Raw genomic sequence first — 24,120 nt, 5'->3', positions numbered from 1 at the left:
AGCTGACGCTATTACAGGATGACTTTTAAATTTTGTACACCTTTCTTTATTTTTTTTACAGAATATGTATTACCTCTGTGATAAGTTTTGGGTGTTTTGTTCTGTTTTTGAAGAAAACCCTACTACGCTCTTAGAGCTGAAATTCCTTTCATCCTGGCTCAGACTTGACACTTAACACTTTGGTTAAAATACTTCCCAGCCAATTAGAGCTATGGGAAACACTTTTCTGTTCTAGATCAAACTCCTGGTCCTCTCTCCTTCCATGACCATCAACTCCTGCTTCCTGACTTGTCCTTTTAGAGCCCTGATGGCAACCCATTGGCCCCGGTCCCGCTATCCCCATGGCACTGCCTGGGGGGCTGTCACATGCCCAGAGGGCCACTGTCTCGAGGCCACCACCACCATGACCGAATGGGGGCCCCAGGTGGTTACCTCTCCTCTCCAGTCACCAACCCCAGGCTGAAAGGAGAGGACCCAAGGCCTGAGGACGTGTCTCAGGATCCGGTGGGGGGCGGGGTGGGGGGGCTGCTGCTCAGCAGACTGTGACACAGTGAGGAGCTCCGGGGACCAGAGCAGGGAGGCCAGGAGAAGGGAAGGAAGCAGGAGAAGAGCCCAGACAGGGCAGCAGAAAAGCAGGGCTGAGGCAGCTCCCAAGGAAACTCTTTGTCTCCACGTGCGTGATGCTGAGTTGCTCTCACGGCCACCCGTCACTCCGGGGGCGCCCCCCACCCCCGCTGCTGCAGCCTCAGCAAAGCCGGGCCCCGGATCTCAGCCCCGCAGCCCCCGCATACTCACATTCTCAGGAGTTTCTTTGTTTGCTTTCTGCCTCCGGAGATCTGCCCGAATGAATGCTGAGGTCCAGGATTGCAGAAGGAAGGGCAAAAGAGGCAGTTACCAAGCAGATCAATGGTCACGTTCATCCACGAGAGGGAGCCCTCACTCTCCTAAGGGCCACAGGTATCCCACCTCCTTCAGATATTCCAGGGATCTGAGGTTCAGTCAGCCTTGATAAGCCTGGGGACCACTGCTGTCCCTGACAGGCAGAAGCCAGTGATGACACTGCCCTTCACTTATAGATCCCTGATATTTGCAGGGAGTTTGCACACATTGCTCCAGTCCTCACAACAATCCCCATTCTACAGATTAGGAAAGTGGGGCTCCCAGAAGTGGGTCCACTTGCCCAAGGTCAAACAGCTATGGAGGTCGGTGTCACAGTCTAGGATTCAAACAAGGGTCTTTCGGGGCCAAAACCCAAGCTCGCTCCAACAAAATATGCTAATGCCTCCCCAAAGACTTCCTAACAAGCCCTCTCGTCTGCCCCGCCGCACAGGAGTACCCAACTGTCTGATCAATCGAGGCACTGGGTGCCAAGCTGCCAACAGCCTAAACCCGCGAGCAGTCAGAGCATCATGTTGTCCTGAGGCCCTGACTCACCAGTGAGGACTGCTCCAAGGGTGAGGAACGCACACAGGAAGATGTTCCCAGGCCTGGTTCCATAGTTGTCGATAATCTGGCCCTGGGAGATGGTGAAGATGATCCCGAATACCTGCAAAGGCACAGAGAAGACTGGAAACAAGGGGCCAGCCAACCAGCCCACGGGGGAGCTGAGCTGCCATAATGTAGTGTCTGCACCGGACAAGCCCAGCAGGGAACAAAGAGCCACGGCTCTGGGGCCACCACGAAATGAGAGGCCTACCTGGGCAGACACGTTGAGGAGGCCAGACGACATGCCTTCTGATTCTGGGTATGTCAGCTCCACAGCAAACTCAAATCCCAGCGGGAGGTAGCCAGTCATAAAGAAGCTGAAGCCCAGATCACAGAAACAAGGTGATGGAGGACTTCCGGAACGAGGAGAAAAGGGAGCCTACCTCCTGCCCTACAACTCCTTCTCCTAGTCTCTTTCTCCCCATCAAGACATGCCTTGAAAATCAGGCCATCCCCTACGCAGCCATTACACACACACACACACACACACACACACACACACACACACACGTACTGCCCACAGGAAAATAAGTGGGAGGTGAAGCTGAGTAGAGACCCCTGTGGAAGAGGTACCCTTTCCTACACTTTCTCACACATCAAGTCCAGAAAATTCCAGCTCTGATCTCTTACACCTGCACCACACTTCCGCTGCTTTCACATCCGCTCTCTCTCTCATTCTTTCCAACAACTCCACAAGGCAGGCCACTCATCTTAAATTACAGATGAAGGAACTGAGTCTCAGAGCGATTAAGGGAGGTGCCTGTGGTCTAATAGATAGTCAACAGCGAAACTGAGATCAGGACCCACACTTTCTGATTCCCAGCCCTGTGTACTTTCTCTGAGCCCATGTTGTCCCAAGCAGGGCTAATAAAGACTCCATATATTTCCTAGCCTCCCAGAGATCTGTGAAGGACACAGTCCATCCAAACAGCATGGATGGGCCTGGAAGTCCCAGGTGGGCTTTCAAAGTGTTACAAGTGAACATGACCTCTGGCCACCATTTCCACATTTCAGGAGGTCAGTGAGAAGGCAGCAGAGGGATACCTATTGCTTCCTAGGATGTTGGCAGCTCAGGAACCATGGGTAGAGCTTTCCAGTTAAGCAGGTTAGAGGTGAAACTTACCCCATTGCACCAGCCGTGATGAACACTACCCACAGGTGTCCCAGGTTCAAGGTCAATGTGTAAACCACCATGCCCACCAGAGTCATGATATAGACCACCAAAGTTGTCTCCCTACAAGCAGAGGCAACGAAGTTGAGTCATATACTGCGGACTTTAACAGGATCTTTCCCTCCCTCTCTCCCTCCCTTCCATTCCTTCCTTCCTTCCCTCCCTCCTTCCTTCCTCCCTCTCTCTCTCCCTCCGTCCCACCTTCTATCTATTGGGCACGTGCTGCGTGCCAAGCCCACTTCTGTGAGCTATTTGCTCTCATAGAATTTTCTGTCCATGAGGTTGATGGACATCGGACCAATGATCACACTGTGGTCAGAGCTACAAAGGGTAAGACCAGGACAGTATGAAGTCATCTTGCGGCACGTGTGTTCTCCTGCAAAACCCTCTCAACAAGATCGCGCTGCGCCTGGACTTGTCACGTCCTACCCACAAGCAACAAGGCATAACCCTTGCCTCTCCTCCTCCCCCACTGAAAAAACAAATGGGACACACAACAACTGTGGTCAGGCGGCAGTGGCATGCAGACAACCCCAGAAGCCCGTTCTGCTTGTCTGCTTTGCCCCCAGACCCCAGGACAATGCTGGGCAGAGCCCTGGCTGTGAGAGTCTCTGTCATCGTTGAATTCTTCCTGTTGCCACCTGCACACGTCCAGCACCGTTTTTCCTGCTAAATCTGAACTACTCTGCTCCTGACCGTGGCAACTAAGAAAGAACATTCTCCAGCCCTGAACTAAGTCCTTGACTCCAAAGCCGAGGTGAGAAAGCTCTGCCCACGCCCAGTTGCATTTCCCCTTGTTGGTCCCTCAGAAGGACCCTCAGCAACGTGCTGGTTTCTGTTTCTGGCTCACCCTACTTGTGCCCCTCCCCACACCTCTCCCCCCATGTTGCCCACTCAGGACTCTGCTGCGGCCCTGACTCCTGCACTGGGACCTGCATCCCTCTCTGTCCTACTGACTGAGGGCAGGGACTCTGCACATCCTTCTGCGCTCTGGCCACGAACGTGGGAACTCAGACTATGAAAGCTCAAAGCCTTCACTCATCTCTGCTGAAGCCAGAAACACAGAGGGGTTGCCAGCAGGTGTGTACTGTGGTTATGTGAAACTAACACTGCTTTTACTGGATGCCAGGGAGTCTGCTAAGTGCTTTACACGCGTTTATTATTTCATTCAACCCTTACAAAAGCCATGCAATAAAAGTATGACTAATTTAAGAAAACTGCAAGCATCTTTTCTAATCACAAAACTTTGAGATCAGAAATCAACTACAAAAACTGCCAAAAACACAAACACGCGGAGGCTAAACAATTATCTACTAAACAACCATCAGGTCACCGAAGAAATCAAAGAAGAAATTTTAAAAACACCTGGAGACAAATTCACAAAAAACACAACAATATAAAATATATGGGACACGCTTCCTGGCACCGAGCGAGCGGCGGCGAGGCGGCGTGAGCCGACCCCGCTTCCTTCTCGCCGCCGGTGCCGTTCTCGGGCGAGCGAGAGCGCGCCGCGATGGCCCCGGCCGAGCGGGGTTGAGCCCGCCGCCCGCCTGCCCACAGGCCCCAGCCCCTCCGGCCCAGCCATGGCGAAGCAGTACGATGTGCTGTTCCAGCTGCTAATGATCGGGGACTCTGGGGTAGGCAAGACCTGCCTGCTGCGCGGCTTCACCGACAAAGAGTTCCACTCCTCGCACATCTCCACCATCGGTGTCGACTTTAAGATGATGACCATAGAGGTAGATGGCATCAAAGTGCGGATACAGATTTGGGACACAGCAGGGCAGGAGAGATAGCAGACCATCACAAAGCAGTACTATCGACGGGCCCAGGGAATATTTTTAGTCTGCGACATTAGCAGTCAGCGCTCTTACCAGCACATCATGAAGTGGGTCAGTGATGTGGATGAGAATGCACCAGAAGGTGTCCAGAAGACCCTTAGAGGGAATAAGGCTGACGAAGAGCAGAAACGGCAGGTGGGAAGCGAGCAAGGGCAGCGGCTGGCCGAAGAGTACGGCATGGACTTCTATGAAGCAAGGGCCTGCACCAGCCTCCACATTAAAGAGTCCTTCACGCGCCTGACGGAGCCTGGTGCTGCAGGCCCACAGGAGGGAGCTGGAAGGTCTGCGGACAGCCACCAACGATGAGTTGGCCTTGGCGGAGCTGGAGGAGGACAAGGGCAAACCCGAGGGCCCGGAGAACTCTTCGAAAACCTGCTGGTGCTGAGCATCTTGCGTGGAGCGCCCCCGCCCCGCACAGTCCCCTCTCCCCGCAGGAGGGCTGCGGGCACACAGGGAGCCTGGGCTTTGCCCTGAGTCTCTTCTCCTTCGGGTGACCCTGTGGAATCTCGGCTGCTGCTCCTCCTCCTGCCTGGCTCCGGGGGGCAGCTCCTCTGTCCTGTCCGAGCTGCCTCGCCCCCCTCCGCCCTCCCCCCGGAATGGCCCCCTCCAGCCTGTTTCCCCAGCCACAGGCCTGCCTCGAGCCCCTGATGTACTACGAGCACCGCCTCACTACCCCGAGGTCCCAGGCGATGGCCCAGTCCGGAGTCAAGGAGGCCACTGGAGGTTCCTTCTCTCAGTGCATCTGGTTTCCTCTCCGCTTCTCCTCGTTTCTTCCCACCTCTCTTTCTGTCCCTTCCCCTCTGCTGTGTTCCTATCAAAGCCCTCCCCCCGCCCCCCACGTGTCCCATGTGGCTGCTGGTACAGCACCTTTCAATTCCTCCCTCTTTGCCGGGCTGAGGGAATGGACTCAGGCCCAGGGGCATGTTCGCTGCTCTGCTCCGGGAGAAGCCCCACCCCGCTTTGTGGGAAATTCTTCCAGTCCTCTCCTCCCCACCGCCCTTTCTTGTGCCATGGGCCTGCCTCCCCGGTGACCGGGGAAAGAGGAGAGGAAGGAAAGCCCAAACTGGTGGTCCCCACGCCTGGGGCTGTCCTACCCCACCCCTGCCCCGTCCCCAGCTTCCGCTGCACTTGGCTGCCTGCCCTCCCGCCTCTTGGGGGAACTGAGCTTCAGAGAAGAAAAAAATGATGAGGGGTGGCAGGGATAAGGAGTAACCTCCATTCTCTACCTGCCCTGCAGCGCATACACTATTTCTCCCTGCCCCCGGGCTCCCGAATTTAAAGATGTGGACCAAGGCCTGAGGGCACTGCAGGGGCAAGGAGAGCCCTGGGGCCAACCACACACTCCAGGAAGGGGAGTGTTTGGAAATGAAGGGCCAGCTCCTATATACCAGGTTGAGCGCCCGGACAGCAGTTTGCAAACCAGAGGGGAATTCAGCAGCAGCAGGGATTCCTGGGCCCCATCTTCCATTTCTTTTTCTTTTTCTTTTTTTTTTAACATCTTTATTGGAGTATAATTGCTTTACAATGGTGTGTTAGTTTCTGCTTTATAACAAAGTGAATCAGCTATACGTATACATATATCCCCATTATCTCTTCCCTCTTGCGTCTCCCTCCCTCCCACCCCTCTAGGTTGTCACAAAGCACTGAGCTGATCTCCCTGTGCTATGCGGCTGCTTCCCACTAGCTATCTACCTTACGTTTGGTAGTGTATATATGTCCATGCCACTCTCTCACTTTGTCCCAGCTTACCCTTCCCCTTCCCCGTGTCCTCAAGTCCATTCTCTAGTAGGTCTGCGTCTTTATTCCCATCCTGCTCCTAGGTTCTTCATGACCATCTCTTTTTTTTTTTTTAGATTCCATATATATGTGTTAGCATACAGTATGTTTTTTTCTTTCTGACTTACTTCACTCTGTATGACAGACTCTAGGTCCATCCACCTCACTACAAACAACTCAATTTCGTTTCTTTTTATAGCTGAGTAATATTCCATTGTATATATGTGCCACATCTTCTTTATCCATTCATCTGTCAATGGACACTCAGGTTGCTTCCATGACCTGGCTATTGTAAATAGAGCTGCAATGAACGTTGTGGTACACGACTCTTTTTGAATTATGGTTTTTTCAGGGTATATGCCCAGTAGTGGGATTGCTGGGTCGGATGGTAGTTCTAGTACAGCTAATCAATGAATTTGGTAAAGTAGCAGGATACAAAATTAATGCACATAAGTCTCTTGCATTCCTATACACTAATGATGAAAAATCTGAAAGAGAAATTAAGGAAACACTCCCACTTACCACCAAAAAGAATAAAATACCTAGGAATAAACCTACCTAAGGAGACGAAAGACCTGTATGCAGAAAACTATAAGACACTGATGAAAGAAATTAAAGATGATACAAACAGACGGAGAGATATACCATGTTCTTGGATTGGAAGAATCCACATTGTGAAAATGACTATACTACCCAAAGCCATCTACAGATTCAACGCAATCCCTACCAAACTACCACTGGCATTTTTCACAGAACTAGAACAAAAAATTTCACAATTTGTATGGAAACACAAAAGACCCCGAATACCCAAAGCAATCTTCCATTTCTTATGTAAGATGGGCATCTCCCCACCACCCCGGCAGGTGAGAGGTGACAGAACCATGCTGGTGGTCTTTCACCAAGCCCAGCCTTCAGGTCTCAAGGCTTTCCCGAGACCCAAAGTTTGTGGGAGAAGGGCAGGGGGCTCACGGGCAGAAAGCAGGCGAGCCCTGGGTAGGAACGCTTGGTGCTGTTCCCTTCAGCCTTCAAGACCAAGTGCTCATCTTGTTCCTCAGCTCCTGACTCAGAGGCCTGAGGGTTTGCCAACTGCACTGTGGCTACAGGTGGAGGGAAGCGGACTCCCTCCTCCAGGGCCCTTTGTTTCAGGAAGAAGTTTCTTTAACCCCATATGGTCCAAGAGTCGTTTGCAGGAGGCCCTTTAAGGAAGGAACAAGTCAGTTACCAGCCCTAGTAGGGTTCCTCCCCACCTTCCCAAGATGGGAGAAGCCTAGGGAGGAGGATCAGTCTTAAGCTGCGTTGCATGGCTGGCGCTGGAGCGAAAACAAAACTGGGCATCGAACATTCACTAATTAAAGACTAAAATCCAGGACACACACATGTGAAGAATTAAGAGCCCCACTTCCTTACTCCTCTGAAAAAAAGCATGGGGGATGAAATCACCAAACCTTTTCTTCTGACTCTTATCAAATCAGGAGAGAGCAGGAGAGGGTAGCTCAGGATGAAGGAATGGGGGATGAGTTATCATAGTTGAAGGGAAAGGAAGGCAGGAATAGTTATAAATCGTCAGCTAATGAGAAATGTAAAGAGCTGACTCTTTAGGATGAAGTCACGACCAGAGCTGAGGATACTTCCTTGAGGACTAACTCCTCAGGTGTAAACATGCAGCGTCACTCTGGGGTGGGGAGGTCAGCAGTGCCAACCCGCGGTGTGCCCTCAGCCAGGGGCTCGGGGGAGCAGAAGTTATACTGGCCACTGGCTCCAACCTGCGGTCAGTGTCACCGCTTTCCCTGAAGATCTGGCCGAGCACCATTGCCTTTCTCTCCTAGCCCCCTCGGGGAAGAGGGACTATATTTTTACTGTACCCTAGGGGTTCTGGAAGGGAACACTTGGGGTTAGGATTCTATGGCCTGAGAAGCCCCATCCATAAGGGCCACAGCTGGGGAGAAGTATGGGGCAGAAGAGGGGTTGGGATTTTAGGGTGCAGCTATGCTCATGAGGTACCAGAGTCAGCCTCTCACCCCTAAACTTCTCCAGTCCCGGAGGTAGCCTGGGACCTGGCCTTAGACTGTTGAGCAGGTGCACCTGCCTGTTGACTCCTCACCACCTTTGCACCTGTTGACTTGAGACTCAGCACAGCCCCAGGCACTCCACCTGCTCCTGAGCCCCACCATCTCCCTGTGAACTTTGTGTGCTGTGTCTTGGGTCCAGGATATGAATTGTGAGCAGGGTTCATCTATTTTAAACACAGATGTTTACAAAATAAAGAATATTTCAAGTCAAAATAATTAATTAATTAATTAATTAATTAAATATATGGGACACAGGAAAAGCAGTTCTAAGAAGCAAGTTTATAGTGACACAAGCCTGTCTCAGGAAACAAACAAACAAAAATCTCAAATAAACAACGTAATCCAAGGCAATCAGCAGATTCAATGCAATTCCTATCAAAACACTAATGAAAGTTTTCACAGAATTAGAACAAATAATTCTAAAATTTGTATGGAAATAGAAAAGACCCCAAATAGCCAAAACAATCTTGAGGAAGTAGAACAAAACTAGAGGTATCAGTTCGCCCAGATTTCAAACTATACTATAAAGCTATAGTAATCAAAACAGTATGGTACTGGCACAAAACAGACACAGAGATCAATGGAACTGAATAGCGATTCAAAAATGAACCCACATTTATGTGAGCAATTAACGTACAACAAAGGAGCCAAGAACATACAATGGGGAAAAGACAGACTCTTCAGTAAATGGTGTTGGAAAAACTGGATGGCTATACACAAAAGAATCAAACTCAACTACTCTCTCACACCATGCAGAAAAATAAAGTCAAAATAGATTAGGCTTAAATTTAATTTAAGACCTGAAACCACAAAAATTCTAGAAGAAAATATAGGCAGTATACTGTTTGACATCAGTCTTAGTAATTTTTTTTGATATATCTCCTCAGGCAAGGGAAACAGAAGCAAAAAACAAACAAATGGGACTACATCAAACTAAAAAGCTTTTGCACAGCAAAGGAAACTATCAACAAAATTAAAAGGCCAGCTACTGAATGAGAGAAGACATATCTGATAAGGGGTTAATATCCAAGATATACAAAGAACTAATACAACTCAACATCAAAAAACAAACAACCCAATTAAAAAGGGGGCAGAGGATTTGAATAGACATTTTCCCAAAGAAGACATACAGATGGCCAACAAGTACATGAAAAAGGGAACCCTCGTGAACTGCTGGTAGGAATATAAATTGGTGCAGCCACTACGGAAAACAGTACGACGATTCCTCAGAAAAATTTTAAAATAGAACACCCAGATGATCCAGCAGTTTCACTCCTGAGCATTTATCCCAAGAAAATGAAAACACTAATTCAAAAAGATATATGTACTACCCCTATATTCACTGTAGCATTATGTACAATAGCCAAGATATGGAAGCAACCTAAGTGCCCATCAACAGGCAAATGGATAAAGAAGATGTGGTACATATACATATATTTCAGCCATAAAAAAGAATGAAATCTTGCCATTTGCAACGACATGTATGGACCTAGATGATATTACGCTAAGTGAAATAATTTAGACAGAGAAAGACAAATACTATATAATATCATTTATATGTGGAATCTAAAAATCAAAACAAATGAACAAACAAAACAGAAACAGAGTTACAGAGAACAAACAGATGGTTGCCAGAGGGGAGGGAATGGGGGAGAGGAAAGAAACAGGTGAGAGAGATTAAGAGGTACAAACTTTCAGTTAGAAAATAAATGAGTCAAAGGAATGAAATGTATGGTGTGGGGAATACAGTCAATAACTATGTAACCTCTTTGTATGGTGACAGATCCAAGTTAGATTTATCTTGGGGATCATTTTGAAATGTATAGAAACATCAAATCTCTATGTTGTGTATAGGAACTAACACAGTGTAGTAGGTCAATAATACTTCAAACACAAACAAGCATGCAAACTCATAGAAAAAGAGACCAGATTTGTGGTTACCAGAGGTGGGGATAGGGTAGGGGGAGGGAGAATCGGACGAAAGCAGTCAAAATGTACAAACTTCCAGTTATAAGATAAGTAAGTACTAGGGATGTAATGTACAATACGATAAATATAATGAACACTGCTGTATGTTATACACACAAGTTGTTGAGATTAAATCCTAAGGGTCCTCATTATGAAAATTTTTTCTATTTCTTTAATTTTTTATCTATATATGATGATGGATGTTCGCTAAACTTATTGCGACAATCATTTCATGATGTATGTAAATCAAATCATTATGCTGTATACCTCAAACTTATACAATGCTGTATGTCAATTATATCTCAACAAAACTGGTAGGAAAAAAAGAGATGTATGACTCTCCCTAATATGACAAATGAGGAAACTGAGCTCAGACCAGTCAAGTTACTTGTCCAAAGTCACCGGCCCAGGAAGTGCACAGCTAAGATTCGAATCCAGGGGTGGGATTTGAAACCTGTGCTCCCTCTACTCCCACACACAGGAATACTAACACAGGATGGGGCTGCATCTGTGGGAAAGACCAACAGCCTCTGAAGGATGCTCTTCCCTCCTGGGTCCTCAGAGCAGCTGCTGAGGGCAGAGGAGCTTCATCCCTCCTCCCCCTGCTCCCCACATCCAGTCCCTCCCCCTCTGCAGAACCCAGCTCCATGGACACCCATCTCCCTCAATGACCCCGCAAGTTCATCTTTCCCATATTTGTTTACATATAGCTTCTTAAACCACTAGCCTGTCTACAAAACTGTAGTCTCAGCCAGAGATAAAGGGACCTGACCATCCAGTTTCCAGCCTCCAAACAAACCAGGACAAATCTGGGAGGCTCAGGGAAAAGGGAACTGGCACCAAAATGACCAGATGACAGAGCTCTCTCACCCTTTCTCTGCCTACGTAGTAGAGCAGGGAGAAGACTGTCCCATGCTGACTGCAGGATGCAGACATCATGTGACACTAGGAACTGGTGGCAGCAGGATTCTGCAGTGTCCTCCCCAGCCCTTTCACTGTATTTTCACCATATTTTCTAGTTCACCTGAATCATCTGGCTGCCCACATCCCCGCCCAGGCAACATTCCGATCTCTCCCTTCTCCTGCCACACAGCAAGCCCAGAAAAGGGGACGCTGCTGTATCCTGGTTCGGGAGTGGCCAGTCCTCACTACCCAAAGCAAACAACTGACATATGGCAAAGACAAGGCAGCAGCCCAGCTTCACCAGCAGTAATTAAGCCCAACTGGGCTCCTCGTCGTGTCCAGGCAGGCAGCCACATCCCCAGGGTTGGCCTTTGACAAAGGCAGACAGAGAGAGCCCTGGTCTGACCAGAGCCTCACAGAAGCAGATCTGTGTGGCAGAGAACAGGTCTGCCACTGTCTGTTGCCTCCAGACACTGGGAACTTTGGAGGCTTTGACAAAGCAGCCCAGAATGTTGATCTGCCCCAGAGGACAACCCTGGCCTGGCAGCTGCCCTACTGGCCAGCATTAATTGAGTGCCCAGTGCATGCGGAGCACAGGAAAGACACAAGTTGGGCCTCTGTTTCCAGAGCATTTTCCCCAAGGCTGGCTACTGAATTGAGGCATCCGGGTTGATCTTTTTTTTTTTAACATCTTTATTGGAGTATAATGGCTTTACAATGGTGTGCTAGTTTCTGCTTTATAACAGAGTGAATCAGTTATACATATACATATGTTCCCATATCTCTTCCCTCTTGCATCTCCCTCCCTCCCACCCTCCCTATCCCACCCCTCTAGGTGGTCACAAAGCACCGAGCTGATCTCCCTGTGTTATGCGGCTGCTTCCCGCTAGCTATCTATTTTACGTTTGGTAGTGTATATATGTCCATGCCACTCTCTCACTTTGTCACAGCTTACCCTTCCCCCTCCCCATATCCTCAAGTCCATTCTCTAGTAGGTCTGTGTCTTTATTCCCGTCTTACCCCTAGGTTCTTCATGACCTTTTTTTTTTTTCCTTAGATTCCATATATATGTGTTAGCATACGGTATTTGTTTTTCTCTTCCTGACTTACTACACTCTGTATGACTGACTCTAGGTCCATCCACCTCACTACAAATATCTAAATTTCGTTTCTTTTTATGGCTGAGTAATATTCCATTGTATATATGTGCCACATCTTCTTTATCCATTCATCCGATGATGGACACTTAGGTTGCTTCCATGTCCTGGCTATTGTAAATAGAACTGCAGTGAACATTGTGGTACGTGACTCTTTTTGAATTATAAGGTTTTCTCAGGGTATATGCCCAGTAGTGGGATTGCTGGGTCGTATGGTAGTTCTATTTTTAGTTTTTTTTATAAACGCAGATTCCCCTACTGAATTGGCATCCATGAGGGTGGGGCCCAGGAATCTGTATTTTTAGTAAGCGTCCTGGATTAGCCTGACATCCACTAAAATCTTCGTGGCTCTTAGGAATGCACTGGGCAATCAGGACTAAAGCATGTCGTAATACTTACCAATGAAGTGGAAGCAATTGCAAGATAACACACTGTAAATTGTTGGAAGCACAGAGCACCTTGGTTAACCCCATGCGGTCCACGAGGGAGCTATGGGAACAGGGCAGAGGAACCACCTCCTCGTCCCCACTCCGTGGAGTTTCCACAAACTGTCCAACTGTTGATGCTTTTCCACATTTATTTTCTCCTTCCTCTGCTTCTTCCACAAGCTACTTGGGGGATGGAACTCTGACAGGCCTCATGTCCCCTATCTCTAATCTTCCTATGATCCCCACAGGGCAGGCATTGCTTCCCTCATTTTATAAATGGGGAAACTGAGGCTCAGAGAAGATATATTTGAACTCCCCGCTTGACCACTCAGACCCCCAGCTGCCACACCCACATCTTTGGAGCCGTGTTGCTAATGAATATGTCATTTCAAGACAGGGGTCCCCGATTCAGTCCAAGAGGAAGAGTCACTTACTTGTAGGTTTTGGTCCTATCCAGCCAGACACCTGAGATCATAGCCCCAAGCATTCCTGCAATGACGATGGTCAGGCCGATTCTTCCAGCATTCACTTCTTCGCCCTGGGGAAACCACAGCCCCAGTGATTGCTCAGTGATGGGACAAGATATCTGACAGGGCGCAGTCAGCAGAAGGCAAAGGGGCAAAGGCAAGTAACTCCGGCTTCATTAGAGCCAATTCTCAGAAAGTATCAGGACAAGATGGCCTGTAAGAAGCTGCCAGTGGAGAGAGAATCCTAGAATAATTGCTCCTCCCAACATAATATAACCCTGGATGTGTGTGCATGATACTGGATGCTGGGGTGAACCAAATTCTGTCCTTAGAAACCACTTTTAGATGGATTTTTAAAAATGTAATCCTTATAGCAAACCTTTACCATTATTCCCATTTCACAGATGGGAAAACTGAATTATGTATATCCAAACATTCCATACTTAGGTTTTTTCAGTTATCACTGTTGAAGAGATAGGAAGATAATAATTATATATTTTTGAGCGTTTATTCAAAGCCAGACACCATGCTGATGATTTTATATCATCATCTCATTTAATTCTCCTAATTCCCCACCAGAAGGTTAATCAATATTCTCCATTTTACAGATGAAGACACTGAGGCACAGTGAAAATAACCTACTAGCCCAAGGTCATGAGGCCTTTATTAAGAGCAGAGGCAGGATTTGAACTCACACCTGTCAACCTCCAACACTGGACCGCTCAGCCACGGTGGCTCACCCCTCCCACAAGCATGAGAGCCTTAACCTTTCAAAAGAGGGCTGGACCCGGGATCCCGACTCCAGGTTACTCAGTGTTCCATTCCCAGTATCCAGCCCTCGCTGGTTCTGAAAACATTTAAAACATGCTTTCTGCTGGGTAAATAAGACGTTAAAATTAAACCTTGCCCACATTTCACAACTTAATTTATTTCATATGTGATTCTACTGTATATATGTTTACCTACTGTGTTGCCAGGCACCATGCTATGCGCTTTACATATATAAACCTTATTATTTACTTTCTAACCCTAAAATCAATCTTTCAGTAAGTAATTAGGCTTCCTTTACAGAAAAGAGAATGAGAGCTCAAAGACACTAACCAGCTTATTACACAGCTGAGGACCACCGGAGCTGGGGCTGAGACCCAGGGCCACCTCCCTCCAAATCTCAGGAGCACACACCATACCACGCTGCCACCCCAGCTCCTGCCCAGACAGACTAGAAACCTCCTTCTCTCAGGGCCCAGCAAGCTTAGGGAACACCCTTACCGGGTAGTGCAAGATCACCATGCGATTCAGCAGAGTGGACAAGGCATAAAAAGCACCAGCATTCAGACCTGAAGGAGGGAGGGAGAAACACAGCATTAGGGTCATTCTCCTGTTGGGGCCGTTGCTGGCTTCTCCCCACAGTGGTGAGGGGGGTCAGAAATCCTCATCCTTGTTGCCACTGGAGGTAGTGTTTCAAAGAAGAAATACTCCAAAACAACCAAAACTAACCATTTGAACCTCTTCTTAGCCACACACCACTGCCCTCTCATCCCTTTATCCCTGTCCTGGAAACACAGGCTCCAGAAAGTATTACTCCCAGGTCAGAGCCATCTACATTCCTCTTAAGCGCTGGCCTGACCTAAGGGGCCAGCAGAAGTACTGGACCCCTTCCACCTCCTCCTGATGACCTGTCCCCCCTCACCAGAATGCTCCAGACCTCTGACCCCTGACAACACTCCCTCTGCAGGTAGATTCTCACCTCTTTCCACATCCCTCCAACTTTTTTCTCAGATTCAACATCACACAAAATCTTATATTCAAAACCATAAAGGACCCTAAAGAGCATTTAGTTGACTCTCCTAATTTATCGATTCGTCCAAGAAACAGATGGAGCACCTAGCATATACTGCAAGAATCTGTGTCCTTAGAAGATGAGGTTATTTGTCAAAAGCCGTACAGTGACTTAGTAACTAAGATGAGACTGAAACTGATCCAGAGGAGAAGGGCCTTCTGCCTTCCCTTCATAATGATGGTGGTGATGGTGGTGATGATGGTGGTGATGGTGCTGGTGGTAGTGGTGCTGGTGGTGGTGATGGTGCTGGTGGTAGTGGTGATGGTGGTGATGATGGTAGTGATGGTGGTAGTGGTGATGGTGGTGGTGATGGCAGTAGCATACACTTATGTACTAGGCACCTTACAATCTAAACACCTTACGATCCTCATAACAATCCTAGAAAGTACCTAATATTCTCATTCCCATTTTGTAGGTAAGAAAAATGCACACAGATTTTAAAAACAAATACAGAGGTCACTCTGGAAGGCCCACCAGGAGTCTTTTTAATTTTAACTAATTTTGAGGCTCACACAACTACCACTGGCACACCTGGCATTAGGTCCACTTAGCAGCATGTAAGAGAGGACACAGTTCATAGACAGGGCAGCCGCAGGAGCTCCTCTTCACTGGAGCCAGTCCACAGAACCCCAGTCCATAGAGCCATTCAGAAGCTATTCTCTTTTGCCCCCGAGGTGACAGCTCAGTGCAGAGAAAGGTGGGTATGGCACCCACCCTGGCTTAACCCCTCCCAGGAGCCACTATTGCTGACTCATCCACAGGCATAGCTACCAGGATCTCCATAAAGGACAGGCCAGTGGAAAGGGTCACTGTGCTCAGAGAAGCACAAAGAATGGCTTCCCAACAGGGGTAAGAAGATCACCCAGTCCACCTGCAGTCATTTATATCACAATAGGTCATTCTTATCAGAAGAAATGTTGCCTAAATGCAGTTGACTTACTCCCTTTGTCAGGTTCCCAGGGGAATGAGATACAAAGTTAAGTGAAGATCAAATTCTCCTGCAAAATGGGGAAGGGAGTTTGGTTTGCCCTTCCCACCATCACACGGGTAGTAAGAGGCAGGGTTCGATTCAAACCCAGACTATGGACTCCAGGTCCTCCATCTTAAACCGTTGATTTCATATCCTTACAGATCTGATCCTCAGTGATTTCCCCAGCTCAGGTTACTGGCAATTTCGTGCCCCAGCCTCTCCCAGCAGGTCACCTCAGGGATGCAACAAGGTTGAGCTCAATGCCACCTGCTGAGGGGCACAGGGCCAACAGTCAGTCGGCAAACCCAGAAGTGTGACCAGATGTGACTGCAACTGCCACACTCATGGTCAGGAGGACTCTGAGACTCTCGGCAACTTCTCACCCAACAAGCATACTGGCCGCACCTTCATACCACACACCCAGTCACTTGGAAATTCCATTCCTGGGTCAAGAGAGCCCACAAGGAGACACATTCCTGAAATGCGGGCGGGTGTGGGGAAGAAGCGTGCAGGGAGGAGGATGAACTCAGCCCCCTTCCTGCCCCTCAGCCTAACAGGGCCAGGGGCCAGGGCATACACGAGGTGAAGCTCAGCTTGTGTCCACCTGGAATGAACAAGGAGGGCAGAACCCTCAGGAAACTGCGAAATTATCCAGGAGGACTGGGAGAAAAAACACCCCACGTCAAACACCAGCACCTTCCTGACCCTGAAAAATGTGGAGAGAAACAGTCCTGATCAGGCTAACCCAGGCTATCGAGGCTGAGCAGCTCTGTGAGGCTTAAAGGTTTAGAGAAATCACTTCCAGATCAGCCTCCCTGGCAGCTTGTTAGAAATGCAAATCCTGACCCCACCCAGACCTCCTGCTGTAGACACTGGGAGTGGGGCTCCTCAGGCAATGTGTTTGAACAAGCCCTCCAGGTAATTCTGATAAGGCTCAAAGTTTGAGACCTACTGGCTCTGCTAGACTAGTTTGGTTTACCAATCACCATCTCCTGCTCCCAGCCAGACAGGAGATGGAATCAGGGCTAAGGTAGGGAGGATGTGGAGGGGGCAGGGGTTTGTCCTGGAAGGCTACCATTCTTTCCAATTCTTTCTACAGTCCAACCTTAAAGGAATTAGAAATTCTGACTCTCTCTCTTGAATCTAGATGTCCCTCCCATATTGCCAAAGGTTGCCAGACACAGTTAAACGGCACAAATCCACTCCACTGCCCAAACCAAAGGGTCCAGTGTCCACACTGAAGGGCAGGAATGACATGTGTGCTCTGCCCTGTGCATAAGTACCTCTTACAGGAATGCAGGTGACTGTGTTATTATATTCAAGTGTGATTGTCCCCAACAAGGTAAGCCTGCCAGGTGAGGAAATGTGATGGCCCCTGAAAGGCCTGGTCACCCCTGGTATCAGCCACCTGGGAGAAGTGCAGGTCACTGAGGGGGTGAGCTTTAGGAAGGCAGAAGGGACTGACTTGTCATCACTCTGAGTTTCTCTCCTGTGTCAAGACCAAGTTTTTTCAAAGGGTGGTGGCATTTAGAAACCACTGGCATTAGAAAGCCTCAGAGTCTAAAAATGCAGATTCCTGGGCTGCACCCTGGACCAACTAAATCTGATTCCTCTGGATTGGGGCTAGGAATCCGCATTTTAACAACAACACAACAAAAGCCCTTGGCACTTCTTAAACTTGGGGATAAATGGCCTTGGGCATAGGAAGATCACAGACCAGGCCCAGGCCCTCAGAGGCTGGGGTTAACATGGAGGCAGCTGGGATGGGAAGGGGCTTCAAGAGAATCACCCATAGCACACCTACTTTAGAGGTTCTCAACCCTGCTGCAAACCAGAATCTCCAGGAATGCTTGTGAAAAGCAGATTCCCAGGCCTGGACCAGGCTATCTGAATTTGACTTTCCAGAAAAGAGGCAGGAATCGAGGCACACACCGCCCAGCACCCCAGGGGACTCTATCATCAGGCCAGCGTGGGAAACACTGATCCCAGATCCCATCTCTGGGTTCTGGTTACTCTGTGTTCATTTCCCTTTTGTCCTTCCTGAACTTGTAGGAAACCCTCTTTTTAAAGGGCCAGCCTGACCTCGGCAAAAGCTCCAGGGAATCCCGGAAGGACCTTACACCCACCCTGAAGCCAGCATCTTGAAGGGGCACAAAGCCCCTGCCGAGGCCCAGGTCGGGTGGTGTAAAGCCCTTGAGAGCCCCAAGGAAAGGTGTCCTCAGGACACATGTTGAGGCTCTGAATTCAGACGCCCAACACTGCACAGATTCTTCAGAAGCATAGCTGGAGGCAAGGCTGGGGGATGACAGGGAAGAGCAATCCCTTGGAGGACACTGTCCAGAAGAGGAGCCTTTCACCAGTCTGTTTACCAGGGCAGTCGTGAGCCATCAATGCAAAGACGTTAGGGAAGCCATGTGCAAGCAAGGCCTGGAGATCCGAGGGGGAGCCAAAGAAAGGTCCTTACTTCACCCCACCCCACGCCCACGGCTGACGCTCACCACAAGACCTGCCCAGCCCCAGGCTCTGGTGGACCCACGGGGAATCTGCTTCCAGCCCTGTGTCCTCCTGCGGTGCCATGTTAGAATAGGGAGGGTATTTTGCTAGAGGAGGTGGTAGTTTCTCATTCCTGTGATATTTCAGCAACATCAAGCACAAACCCAGCCTCTGCACCTCCTCCTCTCTAAACTGGGCTGCTAGATTTAGTAAAAAAACAAAAACAGCACACCCAATTAAATTTGAATTTCAGCATAAGAATGCTTCAAATAGTTGTGGGACATGTTTATACTAAAAAAGAATTTGTTGTGGATCTGAAATTCCAATTTAGCCGGATGGCCCTTAATTTATGTCTGAAACCTACCTCTAAGAGTGTGGCCAGAAGCCCGTGGGGAAAAGGCAGCGGCACTGGAATTCCGCCAAAGCCTTTACTGTATCACCGCACCTTAGCTCGGGGCAGCTGGCTCAGCAGCTTGGAGAAGCACTTGGAAAGTCACTACCAGTACAATACTGGACATCCCACCGGCTGCACGAGAGCTACCAGTACAATACTGGACATCCCACCGGCTGCACGAGAGCTACTCCCTACGTGTCGAAATCTACTTCATTCAAAAAACAAAAAGACTGTAGGAAATGGGCAAGTTTCCCAACACAACAGCATTATGGCTGCACGCAGTGTTTTGATCCACAATTACTTTAAAAGCTTTCATTTCCATCCAGGGAACTCCAGTGCGAAGCAAATGTTATTACTCTTTTCTGAGGGGCAGTTCTTAGAGAGACACACTATGAGCACAGGATGGGTGAAGGTGGTACACTCACTAATTAGCAGAGCTGACACTAAAACTCAGACCTTATATTCCTTACGCGCCAACTCTGAACTCACTGGTCCCCCAGCCAAGGCTCTCACTCCAAAACGTGTCCACCCAAATCCGGAAAATACATCCGTGCAACGCTGTCAACTGCTTGATTCCCAACTACATGCTCTTAGGTGTTTATAATTCAGAGACAATAGGAACATCGTATGTACTATATAATGTACATATGCACTACATGGTTATATGTGGGTATATATAAACTGTGAACCATTTCCCTCTTCAAAGCTCAACCTGAAACTGCATGGAAGGTGGGAGGCATTCTGGGAGGTCTCAAAGGATTTAGGTGAATTTATAGAGGGCTTTTTCTGTTGTGTGTGCATTTTTAATCTGGAGCAAAGACAGTGGGAGAAGAAAGCAGGGATTCTCAGGTGGACTGAGTGCCTTTACATGACCTGTAACCCTCAGAGAGACGCACTACGGATGAAACCTCACCATCCCCAAGTCCCAAAGATGGCTGGTCAGTGTAGGTAGGTCCTGCTTCTAAACCCCAGAACTACAGACCCTCATCTCAGAAGAAAGGCCAATGGTCTGAGGACTGAATCTGAGGAAGGACATACACCACTATCACCCCTGCTAGATAGACCCAGAGGCTACTCAGTTGAGTGAGGTTGAAAACAGACCCCCTGGTTCTGTCTCCAAGAGGCTCCTTTCTGCACAGGAAGGCAAAATGGTGCGGTGGTTAGGAAGATAGGCTTTGATCTCAGACAGACAGAAGTTTATATCTAAGTTCTATTGCTTGCTAGCTGTCTAATTACGGACGGAGCTCAATCAGAGCCTCAGTTTTTCTAGGTATAAAATGGAGCAGTTGAACACCTAATTCATGGGTTTCTTTTGAAGATTAAATGAGATAATGCATGCACTTCACATGGTGCCTGACACACAGTAAAGGCTCAATAACACGTTTTCCCAAATCTGTGATTCAGCCTAAGAATCATTTCCTTGTAGGCAAAGATCCCTGTCACCAAGTCCAGCTCTCTACCACAAAAATAAGGCTTGTGGTTCTCTGACTATAATGAAATGTGTACAAACAACCAGATTAGTTTAACTCCTCACTGGGATCACCTCAGGCCTTTGAGAAAAATGTTAATAAATTCTATCTACACACAACATAGTCAAATGCTTCCAGAGGCACAGAAGCACCGTCTCAATTTGAGGGCAATTTACTTCCACCTGTTTCTCTCTCCTCTGCTTCTGGGACTCCTGTTAGGCATGCGTTGGTGTGCTTGATGGTTGCCCACAGGTCTACGAGGATCTGCTCATTTTTCTTCTTTCTTTTTTCTTTCTGTTCCCCGGACAGGATAACTGCATTTGACCTATCTTCAAGTTAACTGATTCTTTTTTCTGCCAGCTCAAATCTAGTATTGAGCCTTCTAGTGAGTTTTTCATTTCAGTTATTGTATTTTCAACTCTAGAATTTATATTTGGTTCTTTTTGATTTGTCTTTCTTGATATTCTCTATTCGGTGAGACATCATTCTCTACTTTTCTTTCATTCTATACACACTGGTTTCCTTTAGTTCTTGAATATATTTATAATAGCTGAGCTACTATCTTTTTCTGTTACATCCAACCTCTGGGCTTCCTCAGGAACAGTTTTCTAACTGTGTATGGGCCCTGCTTTCCTGTTTCTTTGCATGTCTCATTTTTTTTTGTTGTTGAAACTGGACATTTTAAATATAATGTCAACTCTAGAAGTGAGATTCTCCTCCTTCCCCAGGATTTGTTACTGTGGCTGCTGTTTGTTCACTGATTTTCCTGGACTCATTTTGTAAAGTCTGTGCTCTTTGTCATGTGCAGCCACTGAGGTTTCTGCTCCACTAGCTTAGTTTTGAACTAAGGATTAGACAGAGATTTCCTTAAATACTTTAAGCCCACGAGTCTCCCACCTTTGCTGAGGACCTCTGTGTGTGCGTTGGGACTCGCCTGTGATGCTCCAGCAGGGTGGTGACAACTCTGCCTTAGCCTCCACCTTCTACTTACACAGAGCCTCAAGTTCAGCCAGAGGTGAGACTTTAGGGCTTTCTCAGGTCTTTCCTGGGCATGTGCACAACTCTGTATGTGCATGTGGATTTCTAGATTCCTAAGAATATGTCAGAGCTTTCCAAAGCCCCCTGGACATCTCATTCTCCAGATTTTCCTTTCAAGATCTTTGGTCAGCCTCTTGCTTACCCCAACCGGTATTGCTACCTCAGGCAGCTGTGATGTTAAACAGTGATCGCTTTCAACAAATGCCCTGGAAATAGCGCTTTCCCACTGAGAAAGCTCTGAGTCAGGTCAAATATAGGCAAATCCTCTGAATGGGGCCTTTGCAGGGAACTGCCACAGGAGTCAAATAGTGACCTAGGGATGGGACTTCTGGGGGAGCTCCAAAATTGTTTGGCCCCCTCCAGTGGCTGTGAGGCTGCTAGTTCTCACAGCTACCATGTCTGGGAGGCTGCTGGTTTCCAAGGCTACCACAGAGCCTGGAAGAGGGGATCGGAATAGGACAAGTTAAAACACAAAGCTTGTGACTTTACTGTTATTCAGATATTTGTCTTGAATAGATGCTCACTGGATTGTTTCAAGCCTTTGGCTAAGAGCCCTGAAACAACTGATTTTGATAACGTCTGCCGGTGGTGTCCTTGTTTTCATGGAGGAACAGATGACGCAAGGTCCTCACTCCACCATGCCAGAAGTGCTAACCCATTTATTCCCTGTGTTATCACTTAACCAAATAGATTAAGGAAGAGTGTCCAGAACCACAGGATTAACAGCACTCTGCCAGACTGAAGGCCATATAAGCAACCAGCCGCACAAGATGGAAGGAAAAGGAGTTGCTTTGCCCCTAAAGCATGGCCCGGAGCTGAGCCACAGCGACCAGGAGCAACACTGTTCCTGGTACATTTTGTTCTTATTTCTTGCTATCATGGGTCAGTGACCTGACCCTGCCATAAACAGCGTCCAGAACTGAAGACCGCAGCCTCTGGAATAAGGCCATTGCCCGGTTATTGCCAGCATCACCACTCTCGTTCACAGAAGATATTTATTAAGCACTCATCTGCCCTAGAATTCCAAGGTAAGCCTCAAATGCCCTGTTGTCAGATGCCATAAGGTTTATGGTGGTCAAAGGTTGATGCACTCAAGATGTTTAACTCTAGGGGAAAGTGAAAGTTCTTAGAGGCATGGAATCCTGAGTCTGGAAGGGAACCCAAAGATCATCAGGTTTCACTATCCATCTATAGCCTGATATTCCCCACAATATCCCCACTAAGTGGTTGGTTCCATCTACACTTGAATACCTCTCAGTGATGGGCAACTCAGAATATCTTTAGCTGGCCATCCTAAGTATTGGAAACTTTCTCTTTGTTTTGTGAATGAATGCAGAGACATACTCAGAACTGAGAAGCTGTTCTGAGAGAGGGAGGAATGGAGACCAGAGGCCTTGGAGACTAACGTGGGTACCTGGGGCTATTCCAGATGAGAGGTCACCTCATCTGTGCCTATGCCTGGAAACCAGGTGTGCCTCTCTACTGTGGATGATACCACCTCTTATCTAATGCCTCCGCAGATAAACACTTTAATTCAGGTGAAGGGCATGGATAAGCCTAAAGTGAAGCCCTGGTACAATTCAAGGAAGGAGCATAGGCAATCACGGATCAGGAGGGTAGGCTTTGGAGTCTGACAAATCTGTACTTGAATCCTGGCTCTGCCCTTTGAAAACTGTGTGTTCTTGAGCTATTACCTAATCTCTCTGAGTTTGTTTCCTCATCTGTTAAATGGGGAAAATAATACTATTTACCTCTCACCGGTGTGGTGAGAGTTAAATAAAATAATATATAAAAAGTCTTGGCACGTAGTAAATGCTAGTATTGTTGTAAGACACAGTTTGCGAGCCTAGAGAAAACCTGAGGTTATAGCCAACTGGGGTTTCACTGAGAATAAGTCACGTCAACCAATCTCATTTCTTTTCTTCTTCTGGTTACTGAGCATGATATACACTCTTGGTTTTAGTCAAACAAACTGGAGGGTTAAATGGTCAGGGGTAAGCTGGATAGCAGCAGAGCTGGGTGGATCTGTAAAGACACCTTTAATGGAATGCCCTGGGGTTCTGTCCTTGCCCCTGTCTAGGACAACATTCTCATTAAACGTTAGAATGAAGGTGCAGCAAATACCTTGCTGGAAAGGCAAGCCAATACACCAGCATAAATATTGAAATTTATCTTACCAAAGCCAAGAAAGTGAAATGAAAGAGGGATGTTGTCTTGCATTCAGGTAAAGAAGGAGCAATGTTCCAAGATGAAGGATTGGCTGGGGAGTGATCATGTCACAAGACTCATATAAATATCCATCCACCCGTTCACTCAATCACTCATTTAATAACTGTTGGAGTATCTACTCCAGGTTGGCCACTGCTGAGGAATTATAAAGATAAAAAGACATAAATTCCTACTCTCAGGGAGTTCCCAGTTTAGTGGGAAAACAGACCTGGAAATGATCTTTTTTTTTTTTTTTAATGCTAAGTGTTAAGATGTACCAGGAACAGCACAATAAAAGAGGAGAGGTCGCCTAATACTGCTTTACAGCAGTCATACTGAGATGAGACTCGGAGGATCGGCAGGCATTTTGCCAGACAACTTGATATGGGAAGGAATGGTTGTCTAGGTAACCCAACATCGAAGGCCCTGAGACAGAGCTGTCTCTT

The 24,120-nt window shown here is 47.8% G+C and overlaps 1 protein-coding gene and 1 pseudogene across 2 annotated transcripts in view; one reads left to right on the top strand and one right to left on the bottom strand.

Moving 5' to 3' along the window:
- FLVCR2 (feline leukemia virus subgroup C cellular receptor family member 2) overlaps nt 1–24,120 on the bottom strand; it is a 62,528-nt gene that overhangs the window by 5,065 nt on the left and 33,343 nt on the right. For both annotated transcript variants that reach the window (XM_029238240.1, XM_029238241.1), the window contains 6 exons: nt 14,532–14,599; nt 13,230–13,333; nt 2,609–2,719; nt 1,697–1,802; nt 1,435–1,546; nt 796–851 (listed from right to left, as the gene is read on the bottom strand). In XM_029238240.1, coding sequence (XP_029094073.1) covers nt 796–851; nt 1,435–1,546; nt 1,697–1,802; nt 2,609–2,719; nt 13,230–13,333; nt 14,532–14,599 — 557 coding nt within the window. The remainder of the gene's footprint in view (nt 1–795; nt 852–1,434; nt 1,547–1,696; nt 1,803–2,608; nt 2,720–13,229; nt 13,334–14,531; nt 14,600–24,120) is intronic.
- Nucleotides 4,226–5,053, top strand: LOC114904380 (annotated as a pseudogene).

Source organism: Monodon monoceros, unplaced genomic scaffold (genome assembly GCF_005190385.1).
Source record: "Monodon monoceros isolate NGI ecotype Baffin Bay Population unplaced genomic scaffold, NGI_Narwhal_1 Super_Scaffold_21, whole genome shotgun sequence".
Classification (NCBI taxonomy): Eukaryota; Metazoa; Chordata; class Mammalia; order Artiodactyla; family Monodontidae; genus Monodon; species Monodon monoceros.
Note: the sequence above shows the minus strand (reverse complement) of the source record. Positions and strands in the feature narration are given on the sequence as shown.